This window comes from Phascolarctos cinereus, unplaced genomic scaffold (assembly GCF_003287225.1).
Source record: "Phascolarctos cinereus isolate Bilbo 61053 unplaced genomic scaffold, phaCin_HiC Scaffold_9;HRSCAF=440, whole genome shotgun sequence".
NCBI lineage: Eukaryota > Metazoa > Chordata > Mammalia > Diprotodontia > Phascolarctidae > Phascolarctos > Phascolarctos cinereus.
In genome coordinates this window covers 207838647-207865078 of record NW_027556402.1, presented here as the reverse complement: position 1 = coordinate 207865078, position 26432 = coordinate 207838647, and the positions used below count along the sequence as shown (strand labels likewise).

Sequence of the window (26432 nt, the reverse complement as noted above, 5' to 3'; positions counted from 1 at the left end):
AGATGGAACACTAATCTCTGTTCCCCAATCTATATGCATTATAAGTTTGTTACCTTTCAGAGGCTGTTAATGGTGCCCCTTTGATTTCATTCTCATTTGCTGAAGAGTGATGTTTCTCGGATGTTCAAGAAATTGCCCTTTCTTTATCTCTCATCCAGCTGGTCAAATGGTAAGCACTTCCTAAATATTTATCCATTTTTACCTGCTGTATCCCAATGATCAAGCCCATCCCTTTTGCCACACATATTTTCAGGGACAATATTGTCCAAATGGATTTTTATTAAAAAGCCCTTTAAGCACTAAATCTCCTATTTCAGGACACACTAGCTTGGTATGGGAACAATGTTTGTGCTTCTTCCCTTTGGTTTCTCTTGCTGTGAGTTCTCCAGGGATTTGGGCTTGACTCTGTGTCCTGGGGGCTCCAGGGCAATGATGCAGAAGCTGGGGCTTGGCCAAGGGCAAGGGAGTGACCAGCTCCACAACCCACAAGGAGCCACAGGGCTAAACTTGGAGATTCCACTGGCTTTGGGGCCCAGACATTGGCTTCGGTGCCATCTCCACACATGCCATGCTCATTCCAGCCCCAGGAGTAACACGTGCTTCCTACAAGAGAGAGGAGAAACAATAATCATGAATTTCCCTCTAGAATGCAGCAAAGCAAACCTCTGGGCTTTGGATTGCCTTTCTTAGCCTCCTTGGGCTAGCCCCTACTCTTTAGCATAGAAGTCATTCTTAGGCCTTCCTGTCCTCCCTTATTCCCAAGGAAGAAAGAGACTAATATTGGTCGCCATTCTCTAGTTTAGAGAAAGAGAGAGGTGTATTCATTTGGCTTATGGATGAAGGTTAATCCCCTTGGTACTGTGGGCTATGGGCTTAGGGATGGCGGAGAAGGACTGTACTCATTCTCACTGGCAGACAAGCCAATTGGAAGGCATTAATCTGGGATAGGAAGGAGGCCTGGTGGCTCTGGGCCCAGTTCACCACCTGGTTTGGGCAATGTGCCCAGCCCCACATAGCTATACCAGCTGACAAGCAGCAGGAGTAGGGGTGGGAGGAGGGGCAGGGCCTGGCCACAAGGCAGCAGCCAGCAGGTCCCTATCCTCCTACCAAATGGTTCACACTCTAGAGAGATGGGGGTATTATTTGGAAGGCCAGAGCTGGGGATCTATCACAGGCTGTATATGGTTCAGAAGCTTCATAAAGATCCCTGGGACATCTCTGTGCTTACTGCCCTCGTGCACAGGGAACACTGCTGTTGGGCACAGGACCATGAGCCTCTCTCTCCCTGGGCCAGGCTTGCTGGACAGCTTTTACTGGGGGACAGTAGGATGAAGAGTTCATCCTACTGCTCTTGATAAAAAAGTAAAGCAATCCTTCTCTCTAACACATGTGATAGCATGCTGTTCCCAATGGCACACCAGAAAAATCTTTAGGCCTGGTGACAGGCTTCACTTGGCAATAGACGAAGAGAGCCAATGAGAGGGAATGCTATCTGTCAAATGGAAAGCCTATTTCCCTTAAGTAGAAGAATATCAAAAGGGCCTTTACAATAAGACCTGGCTTTGGGTTCTAGCCTTATCTAAGAAGTTGCTATGGAGACTTCATTGAATTCTGAATCCTCTCTGGACCTCAGTCTCCTCTTCTGTATAATGAAGTAGCTCAATTCAATTCAGTGAACATTTATTAAGCACCAGTGGTATGTATAACCCCATGCTTGGCTCTTGGATAGTACAAAGATTAGATAAGACAAAGCCTGCCCCCACTGAGCTTACTGTCTAGTAGAAGAGGATAAATCAAACATAGATAACTAGAATGCACAATATTACATGGTATTGGTGTGAGTCCATAAAGACAAATATCCAATGTGGGCCAAGGGATCTTGAGCTTGGTATCATATTGTCTCCATAGATGACATTGAGAGGTGAATATCTGGAATGTATATAGCACACAAGAGATGAGTAAGAAGATGTGTTGATTTGTACGGCAGTAATAATACATGAGATAGAACCTGGGAACTCCAGGATCTTGGAACAGGGAAAGACCTTACAGACACACAGGGTGATAATGGTGGAAGTAATAACAGCTCAAGATCCCTTGGGCCACATTGGATGTTTGTCTTCATGGACTCACACCAGCACTGCTGCTGTGATCTCCATGCGCCTATGAGTATATGAAGGGGAGGTAGCCTCAGGACTTCCATGCACATCTATTACATCCCCACTTAGCGGGAAGCCCTGCTCTTGAGAAAGGGACCAAGTACACGGAGCAGGAGGCTGAATATTTATTCTCAGGGAAGGCTTCCTTTATGGAGAAGGTGGGATTTCAAGGATTTTTTTTTTATTTTACTCTAGCCAGGAGGGATGACTAGAAAGCCTTCTAATCAGAAGGAGAGTGACATCAGCTGATTCACCATCTCACTCCGGCCAAGTCACCTCCTCTCTCTGGCACTCAGGAAGTCATGTTTATTAAGCTCTTACTTTGTGCCCAGTGCTGGCATTCAGGAGACAGAATTGCCTGCATTGTAACTTACATGGCTATTGTGCTATTGTGCAGGTTTGCAGAATTGTAAGGAGCTAAGTAGATCTGCCAAAGCCTGCATGTGGACAGAAATCTCCTAAACAGCTACACTCTGAACGTAAAATTGAGTCTTCTATTGAAGGACCTATAGGGAAACCTCAATACTCCTCCCCATCCCTGCTCCTCTTTTGGACAGCTCTAGTTGTTAAGAAGCGTTTTCTTACATCTAGCCAAAATTTGCTTCTCACAACTTCAACTGGTTGCTCCCGGTTTCTCCCTATGGAGCCAAGAATAACTAGTTTAGTTTAGTACTTCTTTGACATAACAGGTTTGCAAACGCTACTCATATAGTGATATCATGACCATCCCTCTCCCCCAAGTTTTCTCTTCTCCAAGCTAATCATCCCTAGTTCCTTAAACCAGTTCTCTTATAGCTGGATTTCCAGTCCCGTCACCATTAGTGTTGTCCTCCCATGGATTCAGTATAGTTTATCAATATCCTTTTTCAAAATGGGGTACTCAGACCTGAATACAATATTCCAGAAGAACTCTCACCAGGACAGATAACAAGATTCTCACCTCCTTAGCCCTCCAAACAATGCAGATCAAGATAAAAACATATTTATTTTAGCTGCTATGTTATACAATGACCCATATGTAGCTTGCAGTCTACCAAAACCCCAGGACTCGGTGTATTATATTATCTCTTCCATCCTGCATATTTTTAACTCAATCAACAAACTTTATTAACCACCTACTATGTGCCAGGCCATGAAGACTTTCATTTATTCCCATTAAGTTTTGTTTTATTTTATTTGGGCCATAGTTCAAGCCTTTCTGATGTGTTTGGACTCCAATTTTGCTGTCCAAAGGAGTAGCTATTGCTCTCTGCTTTAGAACATTTTTAAATGTGATGAGCGTGCCACTTAGATCCTCATGCAAGTCATCTGTACAAATGTTCAGCAGAATGGCACCAAGGACAGATCCTCAAAGCAATCACTAAGGATTTCCCTCCAGATTTATATCACCACTCTGTGTATATAATCAACTAGTTTAGACTCTTAACAAGCTGTACTTTCATCCAGCCCAGATCTCTCCTTATTCACAAGGATAATGAGAGAGAATCCTTCAAATAATGTACTAAAAGTGAGGCACATTTTCAGCATGCCATTCCTCTTATCTACCAGTCTAATAAACTCAGTAATAAAGGAAAATGAAATTAGTTTGTCATGACTTGTTTTTATTCTTTTTTTTTTTGATCGAGCCAAATACTTCATGCAAACTGGAAGTGCAGTGGTCACCCAAGAGCCTAATCCAAATGCTAATCAAAACAGGAACTGTAACTGCCTTCTACTTTTTTTTTTGTCCCTCCTTGGGCAGCCTGCCCTCCATCCCTAAGTAGTACCCATATTAGTGCCAGACATTGTGTAGAGACAAAATCACCATTGCCCTTACTACTGTAGGAATCAGAGCTCCTGAGGTCAAATGATCTACCAGCCTCAGTCTCCCTAACAGCAGGAACTACTGGTACCCACCACCACACCCTGCTCATAACTTGTTCTTCATGATCCTATATTGCCTCTTAGGCATCACCAGGTTTTTTCCCCCTAGTGTTCGAAATTATCCCCTTTCATAATGTATTATTGAAATCCAAGTAAAACTTGCTACAGTCTGAAAACTTGCTGTAGTTTTCTTCCCTTTTTTGAAGCCTGGACAGTATTTTCAATCAATCAATCAACAAGCATATATTCATTTGTCATTATTTTCCTGTCTTTGGTGCTGTGACACCCTTCTAATTATCCACAATTTTCCAAAGATCACTGACAAGTGTTCCAGCAGTCATATCCTCAGGTTCTTTCAGGACCTTTGGACAGTTTGTCCAGGTCTGAGGACTTAAATTCATTGAAATTGGTTAAGATATGGTGGTCTCAAATCATCTCTTCACTTATTTTAGGTTTCAGTTATTTGTTAAACCTATATGTTCCATATTTCCAGATCTGAAAACAATTCTCCTTGGCAGAAAAAAAAGCAACCAAAAGAGGAGCTAAGTAGGTCTACCTTCTTCTGTCATGTTTTACCATCATTACATCAACTCCAAGAAGTGCAGGTGGCCTCTGAGAGTCCTTGGACCTGTGATGCCCTCTTCTTATCTGTCTTGAACTTTAAGGTAGTGTAATCACATCATCCTCAAGATTTCCATCATTTTTACTTTAACAACAACTTGATCTTTATTGCTCAAAGCCAGGCTAAGAACAGAATTCTTCTAATCCTTTTGAAGGATGAAATTATCAGCAAGGCAAATTAAGAATTGCTCAGATGCTCTGCTTTTTTTTTTTTCAGAAAAAGTCCTCCAATAATGTTAATAGTGGAATTCTATATCACTACTATAGCAGGTCTCCATGCTAATTTTGTGCTCTCCTTCCACAACTCATCATTCAGTTCTGCCTCCTGGTCCGGCGGTTTATAGTATACTTCTACCCTGATATTGCTTGTTTCTCTCTTCCCTGGTTTTTACCTAAATGTTCTGTGCCACACTTCCCTTGTCTGGCACATTGATTTATACCTAGGCATATACTATTTGCATATACAATGCAGTGGGCCTCTCTTTCCCCTAATTTGTTCTTTTTGAGTAGGGTATAGAGCTCTATTGCTGTATTTTAGTCATGAGTTACATCCTACCAAGTTTCAGTAATGCCAATAAGGCAGCACTTATCTCTTTGTTTTTGGATAATTCACTTCACATATTATACATGCTCTATACACTTAGGCTTGTGCATCTGAAGCCATGCATACTATTATCCTTCTTAATATTGTCCCCTGTAAATTAATAGGCATCTCCACCGATATTCTTTTTTTCATGTCTTACCTGTGGTATCTGACTTAGCAGTTGCATTTTAGCATTGTTCTCCCATTCCTTCCATTTTCATTTTCATGCCCTCTTATTGAGATCTAGAAGTTTCTAGGCAAATACATATTTCTCTGGATCTCAAAAGCACTTCATCCCTAAGAGCCCCATCATTCTTGTATCTTAACTCCTATTCTTCAATAACCACTTTCTTAATCTCTCCTAAAATCTCTCTCTGTCTTTTGAAGTCCTTACCTTCAACTGGCAGCAGGGAAGAAAACACCACCTGTGCCCCTAGGTCTTATATAATCCCTAGAGCTGCTTTCTCAGCTCCTTCTGGTTGTATCATTTGTCCTCATCTACATTGCCAGGAATAGGTCCTGGCTACAAGGCTAAGGAAAGTCTCTAATATATTCCTGATACACAAGCTAGGAATACTGAAATGTCATTGCTATAGTAAGATCCCTATATCCCTTTAGAATAGAAAATGATATCCAGAGAAATCTCCTTTGCATGCAAATTTTAAGAATATTCCAATTGTATGATACTACTTACTTGGGGCTAAGGGGAGTAAAGAATCAAAGCTGAATAGAGGAGGAGGAAAGCAAGGGAGGAAACAGAGAAAGTGACAGAACAAGGGAAAATATTGCCACTGGATAGAATGAGAGGCAGGCAAAAATAGGGCTCTACGGTGAGAGGACCAGGATGTCTCAGGATGCCCAGAGAAATCCAGGAATAGTCAAGGGGTGAGTATGTACAATCTTAGAGTACCTCTCTAGAGCCTCAAGAGGTAGGTATTTCTGAAGTACTTCCATACAGTCCTGTTCCCTCTTGTCCCAAAGCTACTTTGCTAATTCTGAGAGGGCTGAGAGAGATTTATCATTCCCCTAAAGGGTTAGAAGTAGGATAGTCTAGCTAGAAGGGTAAACCTGGAAGGTCATGGAATGTGTACAGAGAAATGACATTCATAGAGATTGTTCAGGGTGTGCTCACACTCCTGAGGCTGACATTTCCATTTTCCTTTTCCTTGAGAGAACTTAACTTTTTTTTCAGGTTAAGAGAAAGGCCTCAGTGGAAATGATAACCCTAAGTAAGGCCATACTCTATAGTGCCCAGTCTCTGTCCTTACTTCTCCCAAATCCACTGAATACTTCCAGGGCCATGTGAATGGAGTCCTCTCTCAAAGAAGAGATGTTTTAGAAAACCTGACCTTATAGTGGGATCTATCTACTTCTCAAGCTTTCACATTGGCCACACATGCTCTAGTGGGTTTGTCCAGCATGTTAAGAAATTAGTAGAGGTTTCTATGGGGAGAACTTATGTTTTATCTGATTGGTGGGTGAACAATATTCCAAAAGAAAGCTAATTTCTGGGTTAGGGATGCCATTTGAGAAGAGACCACCAGGTTGAACTTCTAATAAGTTTAAAAAACTCAGTTTGAGAAAGTCCAACAGAAAATTAATTGCATCCCTGTTATTTTAAACTCTAACAAGACATTTCAAAGTTTTCAGGGCGCTTTGTCCTTTATTCTTATTTTTGCTTTGCTCTTTAAATGTGATGGATGGAGGCAGATTTTTGTATATAGCAGGCTTTCAATAAATGTTCATAGTGATAAGACTGTCTCATTGAAATGGGAAAGAGAGAGAGATGGAGAGAAGAATGGAGGAGGTGGAGATGGTGAGAATGTCCCTCTTCAAAATTTTTATGACTTTTGTGGACAAGACATAAATACAATAAAACAACTTTTGGGAGATAAGAAGCTACAGAAGCACAGATAAAGGAAGAGATGGAAAATAGTTATCTATAGAGATGGTATTTTTCACATCTCTCAATTTTAGAGGTGGTGGAAGAGCAGGTAGCCTTCCTAGAGAAGGTCATAAAATTACTGAGGGGAAGTAAGTGGCATGTTTCTAAGGAAAGGTTCTCTTAGGAGAGAAGATGTCATCAGGTTTATGATCATTGCCTTCAGTAACTTCGAGGGTGATCATGTGGGTATTAGAATTGTTCTGCTTGACTCTAGAAGGTAGAACTAGGAAAAATGGGTGGAAATCTCAGGGAAGCAGCTTCATAGAAGAAAGAATATTCTAAAAATCATAGATGTCCAGTCATGGAACAGAGTACCGTGGGAAGTACTGAATGCTCCATCATTGGAGGTGTTCAGGAAAAAGCCATATGGCCACCTGTTGAAGTTGGAAAAATGGGAATTCATCTTCCCAGGAAGGGTTGGACTACATCATCTTCCAGTTGTAATATTACATTGTTCCATGATTGTTAATAGCCATAAGGTGGGGATCCTCAGAGAAGGAGGGGGAGTGATTTCCCATATAAACTATAATCCATTTGGGGTTTAGGCTTTCTCCAAATTGGATGTTAAGATTCACAGAACGCCAAATTTGGAAATATGCCTAAAGAGCATCCAATTCAAGTCCTTCTCCCCACCAACCCCCAAGGGGCAGCTAGGTGACACCACAGTGCACAATGTACTGGGCCTAGAATTAGGAAGACATTTTTGTGAGCTCAAATTTGGCCTCACTTACTAGCTGTGACCCTGGGCAAGTCACTTCACCCTTTTTGCCTTAGTTGCTCATCTGTCAAATGAGCTGGAGAAGAAAATGGCAAGCTACTCTAGTATCTTTGTCAAGAAAACCCCAAATAGGGTCATGAAGAGTCAGACACAACTGAACAAAAATTTACAGAGGAAGAAAATGAATCCCAAAGAGAAGATATTTGTCCAAGGTCAAATAGTATACTAGAGTGAGAGCTCTGACTAGAATTCAGGTCTCCTAACTCCCAGGCCAGTATTCTTTCCCCCTGGAAAGAATGAAGCTTCCTGCTTCTGGAAGTATAGACCTCTTATCCCTATGGTCACATAGGGGCAATGGAATGGAAGCCACAAGGGATTTATATTGAGGAGCTTGAAGTAAGCAACATGGCGGCCCCAAACTATTGTTGTTGTTACTATTGATTCTTCTTCTAGAAGAAGACCAATGACATCATGGAGTGATGTCTTGACTTACACATGAATTGAACCTAAGTGAGGCAGAGCTGAGTAAAGTCATCAGCCTTACTCTCTCCTTCAGTATCATGCAAATCCACTTGTTGGGGATAATGCCAAGAACAGAACTGAGTGGTCAGGCTGTCACCTAAGACAAAAGTCAACTTGTAAGCACCACAATGGGCTGATCAGAATAGAGACCTCTTAAACATATGACCTCTGATGGTCCAACTCCCTCATGTTACAGACAAAACAATTGAGCCACTTGGAGGGTAAGTGATGATCTTATTTATGTAATTAACTAGAGCTGCTTACAAGGAGAAGGTTTCTGGGTAGAGCTTGACTAACTCAATCTTTAGTCCGACAGTTAGTATTTCTGACTCAGTAGAGCCTGAACTGGCATTGTTCCTCTTGGGTCCTTAATTCTATGTTTATGATCTTAAGCGAGATACACAGTATGTCTTTGGGAAGACTTGGATCCCTCAGGAAAATGGTTCAGCCTACTGAAGCTCAAAACTCCTGAGCTCAAGAGATCCACCAGCCTTAGCCTTCCAGCAGCAGGGATTACAGATGTGTAGCACCAGGCCTGGCTTGAAGATACTTAACAAGCCCAGCCACTTGGAAGTTGGTCCAAGAGGGATGGAAAGGTTTTAACAATATTCTACTACTGTATTCACAATTGATTGATTAGGAGGGAAAAGGGGGGAGATGCCTATAAATATCAATGTGTCTGCATAGGGAGCTCCTTGCTAAACTCAGCATTAAAAAGGATAGGTACAGAAATGAAAGAGCAGCTAACTACAAAAAAAATGGGAAAATGGCCTAACAATGGGAGCTATATGTAGCTGGAATGGGCTACCTTGACAGATGGTAAGTTTTCTGCTACTGGAGGTCTTTGAGTGAGGCATAGATGGGAGGTTATAGAGGGAATTCTATGAGAAGTGTTAGACTAGATTCCCTCTGAGGTCCTTCTAAATCAGAGATTTTGTGATTGATTCTGTGATGTCTCATTCTTCTCTACCTGCTCACCTAAGACACACTGTGGTACCAGGGCAGGTGCCCATGCCCCCTCCCTCCAAGCTGGTTAGGGTCCCCTCTCCACACAATTTCAGATAAATCCCTTCTGAATCCTCCTGGGTGTCGTCAGTGATACTCAGGTGCCCAGAGAATAAACTTTGTTGTGCTTCATCTAGACTTTGCTGATAGTATGTAGGTATGAGCTTTACATCCTCATATCATGGTTGGCATCCCCAGCTCAGAAGCCTCAGATTTTCTCATGGGTTCACGAACTAAACAATAAAGAACTCATTCACCAAAACTCCCTTCCAGAGTTCAGGATAAATCTAGGACTAGATTCTTTGGTTCCTTTCAAATAGGAAACACCTATGAAAAAAATATTAGGCCAAAAAGAGGTAGGATGAAGCAAGTTACCCCTCTGGTTTCTCTGTTTTTCCACCTGTAACATAAAGGTCTTCTCACCTCTGACTTTCTATGATATATTAAAAAATCTTCATGAAACTCCACTGAAAATTGTATTTACCCAAATAAATTAGTAGAGAGTTCTCATGGCTAGTGTTCAGAGAGGGATGACCCTGACATGTGAAAAACAAGTGAACTGGACAGAGATATCCGATAGGCTAGAAGACGCTGACAAGAGAATCTTCCCAGGTCAGTCTGCATAATTGGCACTGGCTGAACATGAAATTCCAAGCTGTCTCAGTCCCGTGATTGTGTGTCCCTGTGTAACTGATGAGTGAGGGGTGGGGCAGAAACAGACAGTATTAGAGAGGCAGAGAGAGACAGAGACACAGAGAGAGAGGCAGAAAGTCTTACATGTTACAAGTCCTTCTGGTAGGGTGATTGTAGCCCTATGCTGGGGAAAGGAACAATGACTTGGATCTGGAAAGCATCCAGATCTTGGGAGCAGCAGCATCCCGCAATGCTGGCTCACACCCACAGTCTGATATGCTGTGAGCATTTCGAATAAAGGTACATATTTGCCTTCCCAAGGAAAATCATTGCCAGCCAGATAACTAAGAAGTACAAAGAAAGCATAATCGAGGAGGAATGAAAGCAGAAAAGTGATAGCCAGGGCAGAGATATTGGAAGCACAAGAGACATCAGAAGAATAATTTTTAAAAACACACCATCATCTTCGATCACATGAGATGAAAGATGAAACCCAAAGCAGATGTTCTCTTTTCTGCCAGGAGGAGGGGGGTAGGGAAAAGGGGGACTCAGAGTGTTAAAAGAGGAACATGAAGGCTTGTGTTGTGTTTGTTTTAACAAAGTCTTTATGAAATAATAATACTAATTTTAAAAATAACATATATATATATATATATACACACATACACACACACATATACATATACATACATACATATATATATTCCAGGCACTATGCTAAGTGCTTTAAAATTGTTATCTCATTTAATCATCACAACAGCCATGGGAGGTGGGTCCTATTAATATCTCCATTTTACAGATGAGGAAACTGAAACAAACAGGGGTTAAGTGACTTTCCCAAAGTCACACAACTAGTAAACTTCTGAGACTGAATTTAAATACAGGTCTTCCTGACTCCAGGCCTGGTGCTCTATCCGTTGGGCTACTTGGCTGCCAAAGGAGTCCAAATGTGATCCAGCCATTAGGATAAGTGATGCTTGGGCTGCCATAGTGGAAAGCCAAACCAGAGCAAGAAAAGAAATGTCTGAAACTCAATAAGAGTCAATGACATGATATAGCAACCAACAAAGCTAACACAATCTCAGAGGGGCAGTAATGTAGGGCTAGCAATCCAGGCCAAAGAAAGCAACAGTCATGCTGCCCTCTGTGTGGGCCAGACTATGGCTGGAGTGTCACATTCAGCCCTGGGTGCCATCTTTTAAGGAGGATGTTGGCAAGACAGGACCTGTCCAGGAGGTTGACCAGTGCGAGGTGGGGTTTGTAGCCACTCAGACCACACTGGTGAGAGCAGAGCCAGACCTGAGCTGGGGGTGAGGGTCACTAGATCATAAATCTAGAGAGGGAAGGGACCTCAGAGGCAGAGGCTACTTAATCCAACTCTTCCCTTTTATAGAGGAAGAAATGGAGAACTAGGAAGTTAAGTGACTTGCTCAAGGTCACATAGGCAGCAAGGAAAAAATTGAGCCCAGGGCTTCAAGAGCCTGAATTCTTGCCACTTTACCAGAGGACATACCTAGGTCTGATTGGGGTTGGCTTTGTTGTTCAGTTGTTTTTCAATCATGTCCGACTCTTTGTGACCCCATTTGGGGTTATTTGTTTGTTTGGCAGATACTGAATTGGCTTTGTCCTTTCCTTCTCTAGTTCATTTTTACAGATAAGGAACTGAAGCAAACAGGATTAAGTGACTTACCTAGGGTCACACAGCTAGGAAGCTGAGGCCAGATTTGAACTCAGGAAAATCTGGCATTCTATCCATTGCGCCATGTGGCTCTGCCCTTTGGTGCTGGCAGGCAGGTACTAAATCAACAGGAAGGCCTGTGCTTCTCTGTTGCCATTCACTGACTAGGGGGTAGCTAAAGTCCCCCCACTCTCCTCATTGCTTTTCCCCCTAGATTCCTTGCACCACCTCCAAGCTTGTTCCTTTCTGACACATCTTCATTAGTGCCCATGAGGCCATGCTCTATTTCTATATCAGAAATATGACTGCTCCGAGACAGATTTCTTCTCTCACCTTCAGTCCAGTCTGCTTGTAGGTCATTTCTACCCCCTTCTGGGCCGAGGGACAGTGAAGCAGAAACAATACAAAATGCTGTCATGGTAGCATCATCTTTCCCCACCTTCTTACCCTCAGTTTGACTACTGCCTCTTGTAAGATAAAGCTCTTCCCGGGAATGGGAAAGATTTTGATGATAGTTCTGAAAGGACAATTGGGAGAAGACCCTTTTTATGTTGCTAGGGGAGGAGAGTAACTGGTTTACTAATCATAAGAATACACTGCCCTCATGAAAGTGAAAGAAGAGATGGAAAGCAAGGTCAGAGGGAGAGAAAACTGAGTCTGCTACATGAGAAGAATCACATTTGTTTGGGAAGATTAAAGCAGAGAGCATCCGCAGGCTTTTCCTTGGAAAGGACCCCAGGAATGAGATTGGATTAGTTTCCATAAACCTCCACATGAAGTCATAGAGGTGAGTGAAGCCCACAGGGACCGCTTGTCCATAGTAAGTAAACCCAGGCTGCCACAAGCCATACTGGGGTTTCCCTTCTCCTTTGCTTGAAGACAGAATCTCAGCTCTTCTCTTCAGTTTCTTCATCAGTAAAATGATGGCATTGGATTAAATGACCTCTAGGTTCCCTTACTAAGATCCCAAGTCATTTAAGCTAAGATTCTTCCCATCTTAGCATGCTTTTAAGATCCCAGAATCCCACAGAAATTCCCAGAAGCCTACTTACTACTTGTGTGACCCTGATTAAGTTATTTAACTTCTCAGGGCCTCAGTTTCCTCATCTGTAAAATGATGGGACGATCAGGGGTTAGACTGGATGACCTTTGAAGTAAGTCCCTCCAGTTCTAGAGGTATAATCCTATGATTCCATAATTCTATATCTATGGTTGCCTGAGGGATTCACAGAATCATGGAATCCTAGAAGCTACCCATGTCAACCTCCCACTTAGTACAGAATTCTATTTTTCTAATAATAGTTAATAATAATAATAGCTAGCATTTGTATAGTGCTTAAAGTTTGCAAAGGGCTTTTACAAAAAAAAAATTGCTTCATTTTGTCCTTACAACAACCCTAGGAAGTAGATCCTATTATTATAATACCTACTTTATGGATGAGAAAATTAAGACAGGGAGAAGTTAAGGGACTTGTCTAGGGTCACATAGCTACTAAGTATCTGAGGTTGGATTTGAACTCAGGTTGCATAGCACCCTTATCATAGAGTTGTGAAGCTTCAGCTTAAACACTTCCATTTTTAGAGGACTCGTTGCCTTATGATGAAACCCATTCCAATATTAGACAGCACCATTAGAAAGTCCTTCCCTTTTTTATAGTCAAATCTGTCTCCCCGTAACTCTCACCCATTGCTCCTATTTCTATCCTCTGATTCCAAAAATAAGTCCAATCTCCCTTCCACAAAGCAATCCTTAGACACCTAATGATACTTAATGACAGTCATTAGACACTTAAAAACAGTAATGACTGTCCAAGTCCTCGAATTTCCAGGTGAAGCATGATCAGTTCCTTCAGCCTTTTCTGAAATGGCATGGGACTTGTACCCTTCAACATCCTGATCATTCTCTATTTTTTCCATGTCCTTTCTAAAGTTGTAGTACCTAGAACTGAACTGTGGTATCTAGAACTTCTATGTTGTGACACCTAGAATGGAACAGAATACTTGAGGTAGGGTTAGAACAGGGAAGAATTCAGAAGGTTGATAAACTCTACTGGTCCGGACACTACGCTTACATTACTGGGACTTGAGATTACATTTGATTTTTTTGGCTGCTTTGGGTTTTCAGTCTACTAACACCCTCCCTGGTTTGTTTGCATGCAACCTGCTCTCCAGTCATGTCTGCCCCCAAGATGCACTCCAGTAAATTACTTTTTGAACCAAAGTAGAGAACTGAACATTTAAGAAGCCATCCCTATAATTCCTTTTTCCCCCCCAACTGTGGCTATGGGAAAAATGACATTGTTGGGCCTAAAATACATTCAGTAATCAATCTCAACTGTTATCTCAACACAGAGGCCCACTAGTGCCTGCTTAGGGCAGAAATGATGACCCTCTAAAGTTGAATGAAATTCTTCATCCTTGGAAAAGCACTCCTCAGCCTTGTTCTTCTCCCAGGAAGTGGATGTGACCAGAATAACTCTAGCAGAGTGGATGACAGCCTTTTGGTGAAATGAAACAGAGGGAGATAAGTAGAGAAATGATGGGCCTTTTTATGGATAGTAAATGTTGGGGCAATGTCCTATTGGTGTCCAATAGATTTCTCCAAATGAGGGTCCCTGTTGCTCATTTGACTCCCTCTCCAAGACTTTTCTTTTTGGTACAAAGAGGAAAGCTCTCAAGAGCCCTTAGATAAGTATCAGCTCTGCCCACAGTGACCAAAGACACATCAGACATTTTGGTTCTTCCAGGCCATGGAAGTACCCCAGGTCCCTGAGGACTAGGACAAAGAACAGAGAACAGCCCCTGATGACTGGGAACAGGATGAGAATAAAATATCACACAAAGTACAGAATTTCTAACTTTCAACCAAAAAGTTTTTCCAAGCTACTGCCAGTTACTTTGCCAAATTCAGCTACCATTTTGCTCATTACCTCAGGCTCCAAGGTCAACTAAAGAACCATAGAATAAATAATTCATAAATATAGAAAAGGCCACAGATCACCCCCAAGCTCCTCCAACTGTGACTCCCTGGACATACAAAGTCCCATGTGGGAAGTAGAGACATTTCCACTAGGGACTTGGAAGACTTACTGTGATTCCCATGTTGCCAGGGATGAGGGATAGGGGGACGGATCATGAACAGTCATCTTGTTCCCATTTCTGAGATTGAGAAGTTGGTACCAAACATGTAAGCCAAAGAATGTCATTGACCACTACTCCTACAGTAGCAGTGGGATGTGATGGGAAGATCTTTGAGCCAGGAGGCAAGAAACTTGGGTTTAGCTGCAGATGCTGCCTGGGGACCACGTTGGAGAAATGAGTAATTTAGGGAATTGGGGAAGGAACGCTATGGACTGTGAAGAATAGAAACCCATATTCTTGACAACATCACTTTTCCCTAATTAGATAAGAGATGTGAAAGGGCTTTTGTAAACTATAAAATGCTTTCCAAAGGTAAGGGATTATTACCATTATATAATAAAATACCCTCTACTTGCCCAAGAGATACTCTCGGCTACCATGAGACAAAGGAGTTCCTTACATGGATGAAATTGGAGACCTTAACTCTATGGAGCCTGGAGGGGAAAGAGTTGGTGGAGGTGGAGGGAAGTTCTCATTCTGGCCCTTGCTCTCACCTCTGCCCAACTGTTGAAGTCCATGTGGGCCCAGAAGTGAGGTTGCTGCTACTGCAGCTACTGCTGCTGCTGCTGCTATTGCTGCAGGTACATTTTTCTAGTCACCTGCAGTGTGAGGGTGAGATGTGCGGCAGATCAGCTTTGGCTAACTATTCTTAGGTCTGGGAATTGGAGATGACAGAATTAGAAATTACTAGGTGCAAACATGTTGGCCTGTTTTTTTTTCTTTACAAACAACAAGAGCTCCACCCTCCTGGACTGACTTTCTTCCTGAATTCTGCATTCCTTGCAGGAGCTTGTGGGCTTATTAACTACAGAGAATAATTTTCTGTGACCACAGGAGACAACAAATGTCATTGCCCCTAGCTTCCTGTCACCAGACTCGCCAGGCTCTTAGGGGAGGAGGAGAGGTTGTGTCATGGAGGGTCACCGATGACGTCATAGCTCTGGGTTTTTCCATCAATCATCTATCAGCATCCATGCTTTATTTTCTAGGGTCACCTACTTCAATGGATTTAAGATGATCTAGTGTCAATAAAGGGATGACCTTGAAGGTAACAATTATGTTTCTTTAAGTCTTCTCTTCCCCAGTTCCTTCAGTCTGTTCTGAAATGGCATGGTTTCCAGGTCCTTCAACAACCTGATCAATCCATATTTTAGGCTGGATTATCCCAAATTTTAAAAAAAGGTCCCTTGGGAAAGGTCTGGTGCAGGAACCAGCCTGTGCCTCCTTGCCAGGTAGACACAATTGAGAGCCCTGTGTTGATCCGTTACCAGCTGTGGGACCTTGGGCAAGCGAGTTCCTTGATTTTTACATTTTCACTTGAAGATAATGATCCTTGCTCTTCTCCCCCTCCCCCCCACCATGCACTGCTGTTGAGATGATCAAATGAGATCATGGAGGTAGTCTGTTGAAGAGGAAGAAGGCATGGTGGCCATCGAACTGCAGACCCAGGTCAATCCCAACTCGGGGGCAAGCCTTGCCTTTGTTGACCTTAGGCCATTCCCTTTACTTCTTTGGGCCTCATCTTCTTCATATGTAAAATGGGCTTGATAATTCTTATATTTCTTATCTTATATAGATCTTATAGGTCTTAAAATGCTCAATAAATGTGATAGATAAAAATGGGAGGTAGTCTATTGTGTTCAAAGACAGTAGGCAGGACATGCATGAACTTCCTCACTAACAGACTAGCTCTGAGGGAACAAAAGATGCTAAAAACTCGATGGGACAGGCTGATAGGTTGAGAATTTGGACAGAGATGTAATTGGTGGGGGAGGGGTGGGGGGGAGAATGGGAATCTCTGGTGTTTATCTGTGACCATATGATGACGAGCAACATTAGGCATTATCACGAATACGATAATGGGGGGACTGAATGATTTCTAAGGTCCCTCTCAGCACTGACATTCCAAATACTTATACAGCAATATATACATGTTAGGTATTATTATTGTTGTTGCTGTTGTTATTATGCCAAGTGAACATCCACTTCTCCTCTAAGATTCTAATCAGACCACTCAGCAGCATCAGGGGATGAGGCTATCTCTGTTGAGAGGTCTAAGACTGGGCTGGGGGACTTTCTTGTTCCTGCAGGAGGAGGAATATTGAGGTCTTAGGCAGTCCTGGATGCTGTGTTTACATGGGATTCAGGGCACCTGCAATCCCCTGCCTGCGTTGTTCTGCAAGCCAGGGCTCATTTGGCAGGGACAGGTGTGGAGGCTCACAGCCCAGGAGGCTCACAGTAGCCCTCAGTAACCATAGCAACATCCGGGGGGAGTGTCTTGTCTCCTACTGACAGATTGTGTACCTATCAGCATGGAGGAGGCTGGAGTGGTGAGAGTAGCCTTGGAGAGGAAGGACAAAGGAGGCTGGGAATGTGACTCCCCTATGGAGCTTTTGTAGTGAACCCAAGCTCCAGGCTACCAATCATATATTCCAGAAATATTGAGTCCCTCTTAGGTGCTAGGTGTTCTACCACTTGTGAGCTGTGCCAAAGGAAGATATAGCCAGACACAGTCTCTGCCCTCACAGAGCTCATACTCCTGCTGAGATAACTCCTACATAAGAAAAGATAGCTGCCAATATTATAGTATCATAGATTTAGAGCTGGGAGGGACCATAGAGATCAAAGATTAAAATTCTCTCCTTTTACAGATGAGGAAAGTGAGGCACCTCAGAAAGATTAAGTAATTAATCAAAAATTTGCTTAGTAAGTACATCAAGGCAGGATTCAAACTCTGGCCTTTCCAGTACCAAGTCAAGTATTAGTCTATGTACTTTATTATACTTCTATAGGAGGCCCAAACATGGGGAGATCTCTGTGGGTTGGGATGGTTAAGGAAGATTTTCTGGAGAAGGCTAGCTTCTAAGGGATTCATCTAGACCAGGGATTATTAACATTTTTTTTTAGTATCCTAGACCCTTTTGGCACTTTGGTAAAGCCTATGAACTCCTCAGAATGATGTTTTTAAATGCACAAAATAAAATATATAAGGTTACAAAGGAAACTGATTCTGTATAAACAGTTATCAAAGTATTTTTTAAAAAATTCTTGGAGCCCAGGTTAAGTACCCCTGTTCTAGGATGCTGCCGTAGTCATCACCAGAGTATAGGCTCTTATCACTAGACTATTGGAACAGCTTCCTAATGCACTAATCGACCAACACTGGCTGGCACTCTTGCCTCTAGTCTCACCCAGCTCTTTCATCTAGCTACCAAATCAATCTCTGCTGATCAGAAACCTGAAGTATTCTCTATTGACTATAAGGATAAAATATAGACCCCTGAGATAAGTATTTAAAATCCTCCACATGGGACATCTCTTCACTGGCTCCATGTTCCAGACCAACTGGGTTGCTATGATCTTGTCTGCCCTCTCCTGCATATGTCTATTAGTGCAACCCTTCCTTGGGAACCACTCCCTCCTCATCTCCATCCACTGAAATCCTTTTCTTTTCTTTTCTGTTATTATCGTGAATTTAGCAAATACTAGATAAAATGAGCATTTCCATATAGGATTAGATGTGAAACTGTGAATTTCCATTATGCAGCACTTGCTTTTCGTTTTAAGTATATAATAAATTCAACATGTAACTGTCAAAGTTATCCTTCTTGTCTGTGATGCTTTCCGACCTTACTTCTGCTCTTTTCATGTGTGTAGGTATGCATATGTGTGCATGTATGTGTGCATATGTGTGTGTGTGTGTGTGTGTGTGAGAAAGGGGAGCCCTATCTCTAACCCCACCACTCTCCCACTCCATCCCAAGAGGAAAAGAAAAGGAAAACCCTTGCAGCCAATATGTGTAAACAAGACAAAACAAAACAAAAATCAGCAAAAACCAAATTCCTATACTGTCTATGTCCAAAGATATATGTCTCATTCTACACTTTTGGTCAAAGGGTATATCCACAATGCAGTGCTTTTAGGGAAATGGTTCCACATTGTTTTCTAGAATGGCTTTTGCATATTGTGCACCTAATCTATTCTTATTGACCATCCCCTATAATTTTAAGCAGTGCTACATAGTTTTGGTGATTACTCTTTGTAGTATATTTTGAAATCTAGTATTACTAGGGCCCTTTCCTTCCAACTCTGAACAGGAATAAATGGACTTTTCCTATATGTTAAATAGTATCTATTTAAAACCAAGAGCCAACATTACATGTAATGGGGATAAACTAGAAGCCTTTACAATAAGATCAAAAGTAAAGCAAGGATGTCTATTATCACTACTATTATTTGATCTAGTGGCAAAAATGCTAGCGCTACAACAATAAGACAAGAAAAAAGAAATTGAAGGAATAAGTATAGGCAAAGGAGAAACAAATTAATCATTTTTGCAGATGACATAGAGAATCTGAGAGAGTAAACTAAAACTAATTTAGATAATTAAAAACCAGCACAATTGTAGAATATAAAATAAATCCACATAGAGCCCAGAAAACAAAATAGAAAAAGAAATTCCATTAAATTAATTAAAAATATATAATATACTTCAGAGTCTACACATCAAGACATAGACAGGAACTATATGAATACAACTGCAACACACTCTTTACAGGAAAAAAAAAAAAGACAGACCTAAACAACTGTAAGGATATTAATTGTTCCTGGGTGGGTTGAGCCAATATAATAAAAATGATGATGACAGCTAAATTATTTTAATCATTTGGTGCCATGCCAATTACCAAAATATTACTTTATAGAGCTAGAAAAAATAATAATGAAATTCATGTGGAGGAACAAAAGGTCAAGAATTGTGAGTGAAATCCTTTTCTTTTAAGGCTCAGGTGCCAACTCCTTCATGAGGTGAAGGTGGTCTTTCTTTCCTACTAGAGAACTCTGCCTATATCTCTCCTTTGTTGAGAGAGTTGCCATGGACTTGAAAGGTTTAGAGACTTGCTAATGGTCACACAATCAGTATGTGTCAGAGGTGAGACAATAACCCAGGTCTTCTTGGCAAGTTCTCTATCCACTCTGCCACCCTCTCCCCTAATCCTCATTCGTGGTAATCACTTAATAAGCACTTAATAAATGAATTGAATTATAACGAAGACAAAAGGAAGGGGAAGGCCTAAAAGTGGCATCATTGCACTAAGAATAGGACCTAGGAAACAGCAGGTATTTAATAAATGCTTGTTGATTGATTAGTTGAACACTTCCTAGGCTAGCCCAGGGGTGGGGAACGTGTGGCCTCAAGGCCACATGTGGTCCTCTAGGTCCTCAAGTGCAGCCCTTTGACTGAATCCAAACTTCAAGTTCATGGACTCCAGGTTAAGAACCTCTGCTCTATGCAAAGAATCTCTAACAATTAAAAAATGGAACAGGCTGCCTCAGAGGGGGTGGATTTCCTATCACTGGATGCCTTCAGAATGAATCTAAAGGTCCAGTTTGCAGAGATATTGGAGAAAGGATTTCTTCTCAGGTACACATTGGGCTAGGTGGGCTCAGAGAACCCTTTCCACTGCTGAGTTTCTATGTTTCTGTGTAAGTGTCTACACTGGGGAAGTAAAAGTGAAGAGAGAACACAATCTACTCCATCAAGGAGTTTATGAACTAAAAGAGAAAATGACACAGATATAGTGATAATATAACACACAATAGAAAGTGATCAGTGTAAAGAGGAAGACAGAACGGAGTTCAGTTTGAGGAGAAAACATTCTTAGGTGGGAAGGATCTGGGAAGACTTCAGGGAGAAGGCAGCCCTTTGCTACTAAGAGAGGGATGGACTCCTTGAAGGAGGGAACACTTCGTTTTCATTTTTCACTCTCAGTGCCTGCCGCATGAAGGAGATAGGGATTGGAGCTATGACTTCACTGGGATGTAAGGAACTCCTTAATGAGAGAATTCTCTCTACCAATGCAGATCATCACCTTCTCTGCAATTTATAACCTTAGAAAGGTTGTGTCCTGGGATCACACTGTGTGTATGAATCAGAGGTGAGACTTGAACTCCGGTCTTTCTCATTTCAAGGCCAGCTCTCTACCTATTACAGCATCCTGCCTCTTGTCTAGCATGTGGTTGGTCCTTAGTACAAGCTTGATAAATTGACTTTGTCAATCAGTTGGTCAATAAGCATTTATTAAGCACTTAATTATGTGCCAGGCACTATGTTGAGCACTGGAGATACAAAGAAAGGCAAAAGTCCAGTCTCTACCTTCATAAAGCTCACCATCTTATGGGGAAGACAGCATGCAAATGACAATGTACAAGAATGAAATCAACCAATTAGAGTCACAGAAGTTGTCTATTGAAAGCATGGTAAGTAAAAGTGGTTCAAGGACTGGATGAGAATGGAGAATGACTTCTAGTCATGATTTAAGACTGTACGAAGACTTTTGGGATGCCCTGTATAATAGATAGGTAAGAAAATGTTTATTGAATTGAATTAAATTGAATTGAATTGACATTCCTTCATTGTTCCATGGCTATGTCATGCCCAGTGTTGCTAGGCATGGTGAATGGCACAGCCATTGGGCTCCATGCCTGGGGATGGGAGTGGGGGTGGGTTTCTGCACCTATTAGAGTTCTGGAATTAACAAATGCTGCAGTAGTGATTGCCAAACAAACTCTATCCCACCCTCCCACTGGAGGGCTTCCCATAATGCCAGGCTGCTCTGTCCGAACCAGAAGGGATGGTATTGGATCCAATTCAATGAAGTCAAAACTCAAGAAGGATTTAAGTGCCCACTATGAGCAAGGCCCTATACTAGGCGCTAAGGATACAAGGACAAAAAAAAAAAAGCAACCCCTTCCCTCAAGGGAATGTAAGCTCCAAGGAGCTTTTCTTTTTTTTAAATTTTTTCAAAGTTATAATTCATCTTCTATTTGGGAGATACAACATTCAAACAGATAAGCAAATACAAGAGAATCTGAGGAGGGAGAGACAACATTAGAGGGGGAAGGGGAAGGGAATAATCATTTATTCAGCAGCTATTATGTGCCAGGCACTGTGCTAAGTACTTTGTAAATATTACCTCATTTGATCCTCACAACAATCCTGGAAAGTGGATGCTATTATTATGCCTATTTCATTGTTGAGGAAACTGAGGCACAGAGAAATGAAATGAATTGTCCAGAGCCACAGAGCCAATAAGTATGTGAGACCAAACCTATTAGGTGATCAAGAAAGCTTCCTGTAGAGCATGGGATCTTAGACTTTTTTGTTAGGGGTCATGGAATTCATTGGGAATCTGGGGAAGCCCATGGACTCCTCAGCCACATTCTTAAATGCGTAAGATAAAATGCATAGGGGTCCAATGGAAACCAATTGTATTCAAATGTAGTTATCAACATATTACTTCAGCTTTCTTCATCTGGAAGATGAAAGGCTGGTACTACATGCTCTCTGAGGTGCCTTTCTTCTAGAATATCCTATAAGTCTAGGTCCCAAGAAGACTGATCCTATTTATTCCTCCTTAGTCTGCTAATATTTGCTGAGAAATGTTGCTGATTATGGCAAGTGATGGCTCTATCTCTCCTCTGTAAAATGCTTTATGCTTTTCCAAGCCCCTTCACCTCCACGGTCTCATTTCATCTGTATGATAAATAGGACAAGCAGCAATAACCTCACTTTACAAATGAGGGACCAGAGGCTCAGACAGGTAAAGTGGCATTCTGCCCAGGGTCACACAGCAAGGTGGGAGCTGGGTCAGTATTGGGACCCCAGTTCCCTTGACATCCAATCCAGTGGTGGATAGAGTACCAGTTCTGGAGTCAGGAACACATGAGTTCAAATCTAGACCCAGATACTTACTAGCTGTGTAACCCTGAGCAAATCACTTAATCTCTGTTTGCCTCAGTTTCCTCATCTGTAAAAATGGGTATTACAATAGCAACTATCTCCCCAGGTTGTTGTGAGGATCAAACGTAATAGTAATTTTAAAATGCTTAGCACAGCACCTGACACCTAGTAAATGCTATATAAATGTTAGCTGCTATTATTATTATTGTTATTATTATTATTATTCCACCATATAGTGCTAATCCAAAGACGCTTGGATATATACACAGAGCTGCCACAACCAAAATGTCATGAATTCAGAGCTAGATGGAATCTTGGGGAACCACCTAGTGATAGCCCCTTTTGTTTTATAGACAAGGGAATTGAAGCCCAGGTGTGCTAAATTTACAAAATGTATTCCCAGAAAAACTCTATACAATGCCTATTGAGAGGTTCTTGTTGATAAGACTAAGTAGGAATAATGACACTGCTGCTGCGCTAGAGGCAAGTGGCAGTCTGTGATTTGAGGCCTGGGAGCCTCTGTTACCCAGGGGATGGTGCAGGTTGGTAGGGGAGGGGAGCTAGAACAAATGCTTGATAAGTCACAGAAGATGAAGGAGGCCCCTAGATCTTGGGCTGGGAGGGCCCTAAGAAGTCATTTAACCCAATCCCCTCATTTTGTATATGAGGAAACTGAGGCCCACAGGGGGAAAGGGACCTGTCCAAGGTCACGTGGCAGAGCTGGGACTCAAATCCAAGTCATCTGAGTCCAAATCGGGCACTATTTGTGCCACAGTGTATCACGCTGCTCTTTCTCAAGTTCGGGTCACCAGCCAATTAATCCACAAGCACTTTTTACGTGCTTACTATGTAGTGGGCACCATCTTGAGATGTGTGACTGTTGTGGCAATAAGGCGAGGATGACTCTATTCAATCCCTTGGGAAACGCAGACCCTGCATGTGAATCAGTCTCCAGGCAGGTGCCACCTCTGTGGAATACGGATGGACAAGCCAAGCTAAGAAAGCCAGGGCCCAAATTTCCCTCTTGGACCAGCCAGCGACTCCGTCCGTGCCTTTCTTCAGCTTTCTAAAGTCCATCCATCAAGGTATCAGAGCAGGGTGAAAACTAATGAATGTGGGAGAATCTGCTGTTCCCCAACTCTTTCAAGAGACAAGGAGGCATGAAAGACAAGATTGATGGAGTGAGAAACCATGGAGTAACTGGGACCAGATACAAAGGATATGAACAGACAGTCCTCAGATGAAGAAATTAAAGCCTTCTATAGTCACATGAAAAAATGCTCTAAATCACTATGGATTAGAGAAATGCAAATCAAAACAACTCTGAGGTACCACGTCACACCTATTAGATTGGCCAACATGACAAAGCAGGAAAATGATAAATGTTGGAGAAGATGTGGGAAAATTGGAACACTAATACATTGTTGGTGGAGTTGTGAAATGATCCAACCATTCTGGAGAGCAATTTGGAACTATGCCCAAAGGGCTACAAAAATGTGCATACCCTTTAATCCAGCAATAGCACTTCTAGGGCCATATCCCAAAGAGACCATACAAATAGGAAAAGGACCTACATGTACAAAATATTCATAGCAGCTCTTTTTGTGGTGGCAAAGAATTGGAAATTGAGAGGATGCCCATCCATTGGGGAATGGCTGGGAAAGTTGTGGCATATGAATGTAATGGAATACTATTGTGCTATGAGAAATGATGAACAGGCTGACTTCAGAAAAACCTGGAAAGACTTATATGGTCTGATGCTGAGTGAAGTGAGCAGAACCAAGAGGACTTTGTACACAATAACAGCCACATTATGTGATGACTAAGATTGTTAAACTGAACCCTTCTCAGCATTACAAGGATCTAAGACATCTCCAGAGGCCTCGTGATGGAAAATGCTGTCCACATCCAAAGAAAGAACTATGGAAGTTGAATCACTGTCACTTATTTTTACCTTCTGTTGAGTTTTGTTTCATCTTTCTGATGGTTCCTCCTATTGGTTTTAATTTTTACTTACAACTTCACTAATGCAAAAATATGTTTAATAGGAATGTAAATGTAAAGCCTATATCAGATTGTGTACCGTCTTGGGAGGGGGAAGGAAGGGGGAGAAAAATTTTCAACTCAAAAGAATATGGAAGTGATTGTTGGTAAATCAAAATAAATTAATAAAATTAAAAAAAAAATAACTGGGACCAGATAGACAGATGTACTGAGCTTTGGAAAGGGATGAAAACACTAAACCATAACCAAGGACAGACCTATGGCCAGAAAGGGTCCCAACTATAGAACATTTCTCCAGGTAGTCACCTTCCCTACTTCTTCCTAGAATGAAAACATTTCCCTTTAAGAGATCCTGGCATCTCAAAATCTGAGTCAGAAAATTGCAGAGTTGGAAAGGATTTAAGAGGGCATTTAGTCTAACCTGTACCTAAAAAGTGGTTATCCGGTCTCTGCCTGAAGACCCCCACTGATGAAGAACTCACCCTTTATTGCACCAGCACATTTCAATTTTGAATAGCTCATAGTTCCAAGGAAGAATTGCCTTTTATCAAGCTGAAATCTGCCTTTATAATGTCCACCTACTTTCCCCTGGAGCCAAGAAAAATAAATATAATCCTGCTTCCACATAGCCCTTCAAATACTTGAAGACAGCTAATGTGCCCTTCTAAAACCTTTTCTTTCCAAGCTAAACATCCTGGTTCCTTCAATTAATCCTAGTCTGGCATGGTTCTGAGGCTTTCTCTCAATGTTCTTCAGTTTGCCAATGTTCCATGTAAAATGAGGACCCCAAATTGAGCACAAGCACCCCAGGTGGGGATTGAATGGGGGCAGAATGCAGCAGGATTATCACCTCCCTCACTCTGGATAGTGACTTTTCTAACCTGAACTCAATCTCTAAGTTTTTAAATTTTAATTTAATTTTTTCTTGTGTTGGCTTTTTAAGGGAGGGCTGCCTTATCACACCATTGCCTCATCATACTAAGCTTGTAGTCCCTCAGTTGAAGCCCCAGGAGGAGAGCATGAGCTGTGATCTGTGTCCTTCTGCAGCAGAAGGAAGCTCTCATGGCCACATATACCAGCAAGATTGCCTAGGGAGCCAGGGAATGTCACGTTGCCATGGAAACAGGCAGGCAAGGTTTGGGCTGGTTTCTCCCTGATGAGCTGTCCGGGCAATGGTGCTTAAGGATGCCAGTGAAACCTTTACTTGGTCTTAGAATACATAGAATTTCCATAAAAATGCTTGTCCTGGGCACCCAAGAGCTGCTCCAGCCAAGTCTGTGGATTCCTCTCCAATATCCCATATTCATCACTCAGGCCCACTGCCAGAAGTGAGACCCAGCAGCCTTAGGCCCAGACGCTGATCACAATGGGGGAAAGGGGGGAATAAGAATTTTAATTGAATCAGCTGCAAAGCCAGCTCCTTCCTAGCCCCCAAATTATCACTTTCACTGTCCAATGCCATCAGCAAGTGATATGCCAACATAGACTATGGCAATTAGCACAGTGCCTGCATTTGTTCCAAAATTAAAGGAACTGCTGATTAGCCTAATTCTACACTATTTATAACGAGGCAGTGTCAGCCTGAGTTGCATTTTTCCAAATGGTGGTCCAGGGGGTGGCATGTTCGCAAACTGAGTAAAAGATGGAAGATTCTAGCTAGCAAAAGTGCAGTCTCCCCTCCCGCATCTGGGGGTCTCCCCTCTCTGGGAGAAGGGAGAAACATTTACAGATTGGGGTAGAGAGACCAGATTCTCCTCCACGGTCCTTGGCTTGCTAAATGATCTGACCCTATGTGCCAACAGATAGTGAGAGTCCTCTCAGA

General features: G+C 42.0%; 1 protein-coding gene across 1 annotated transcript in view; it reads right to left on the bottom strand.

The window, feature by feature from the left end:
• Positions 1 to 261: 261 nt before the first annotated feature.
• SERGEF (secretion regulating guanine nucleotide exchange factor) overlaps positions 262 to 26432 on the bottom strand; it is a 239972-nt gene continuing 213801 nt past the window's right edge. Inside the window, 2 exon segments of the mRNA XM_021005400.2 lie at positions 262 to 406; positions 409 to 603. Coding sequence (XP_020861059.1) covers positions 324 to 406; positions 409 to 603 — 278 coding nt within the window. The 3' untranslated portion in view covers positions 262 to 323.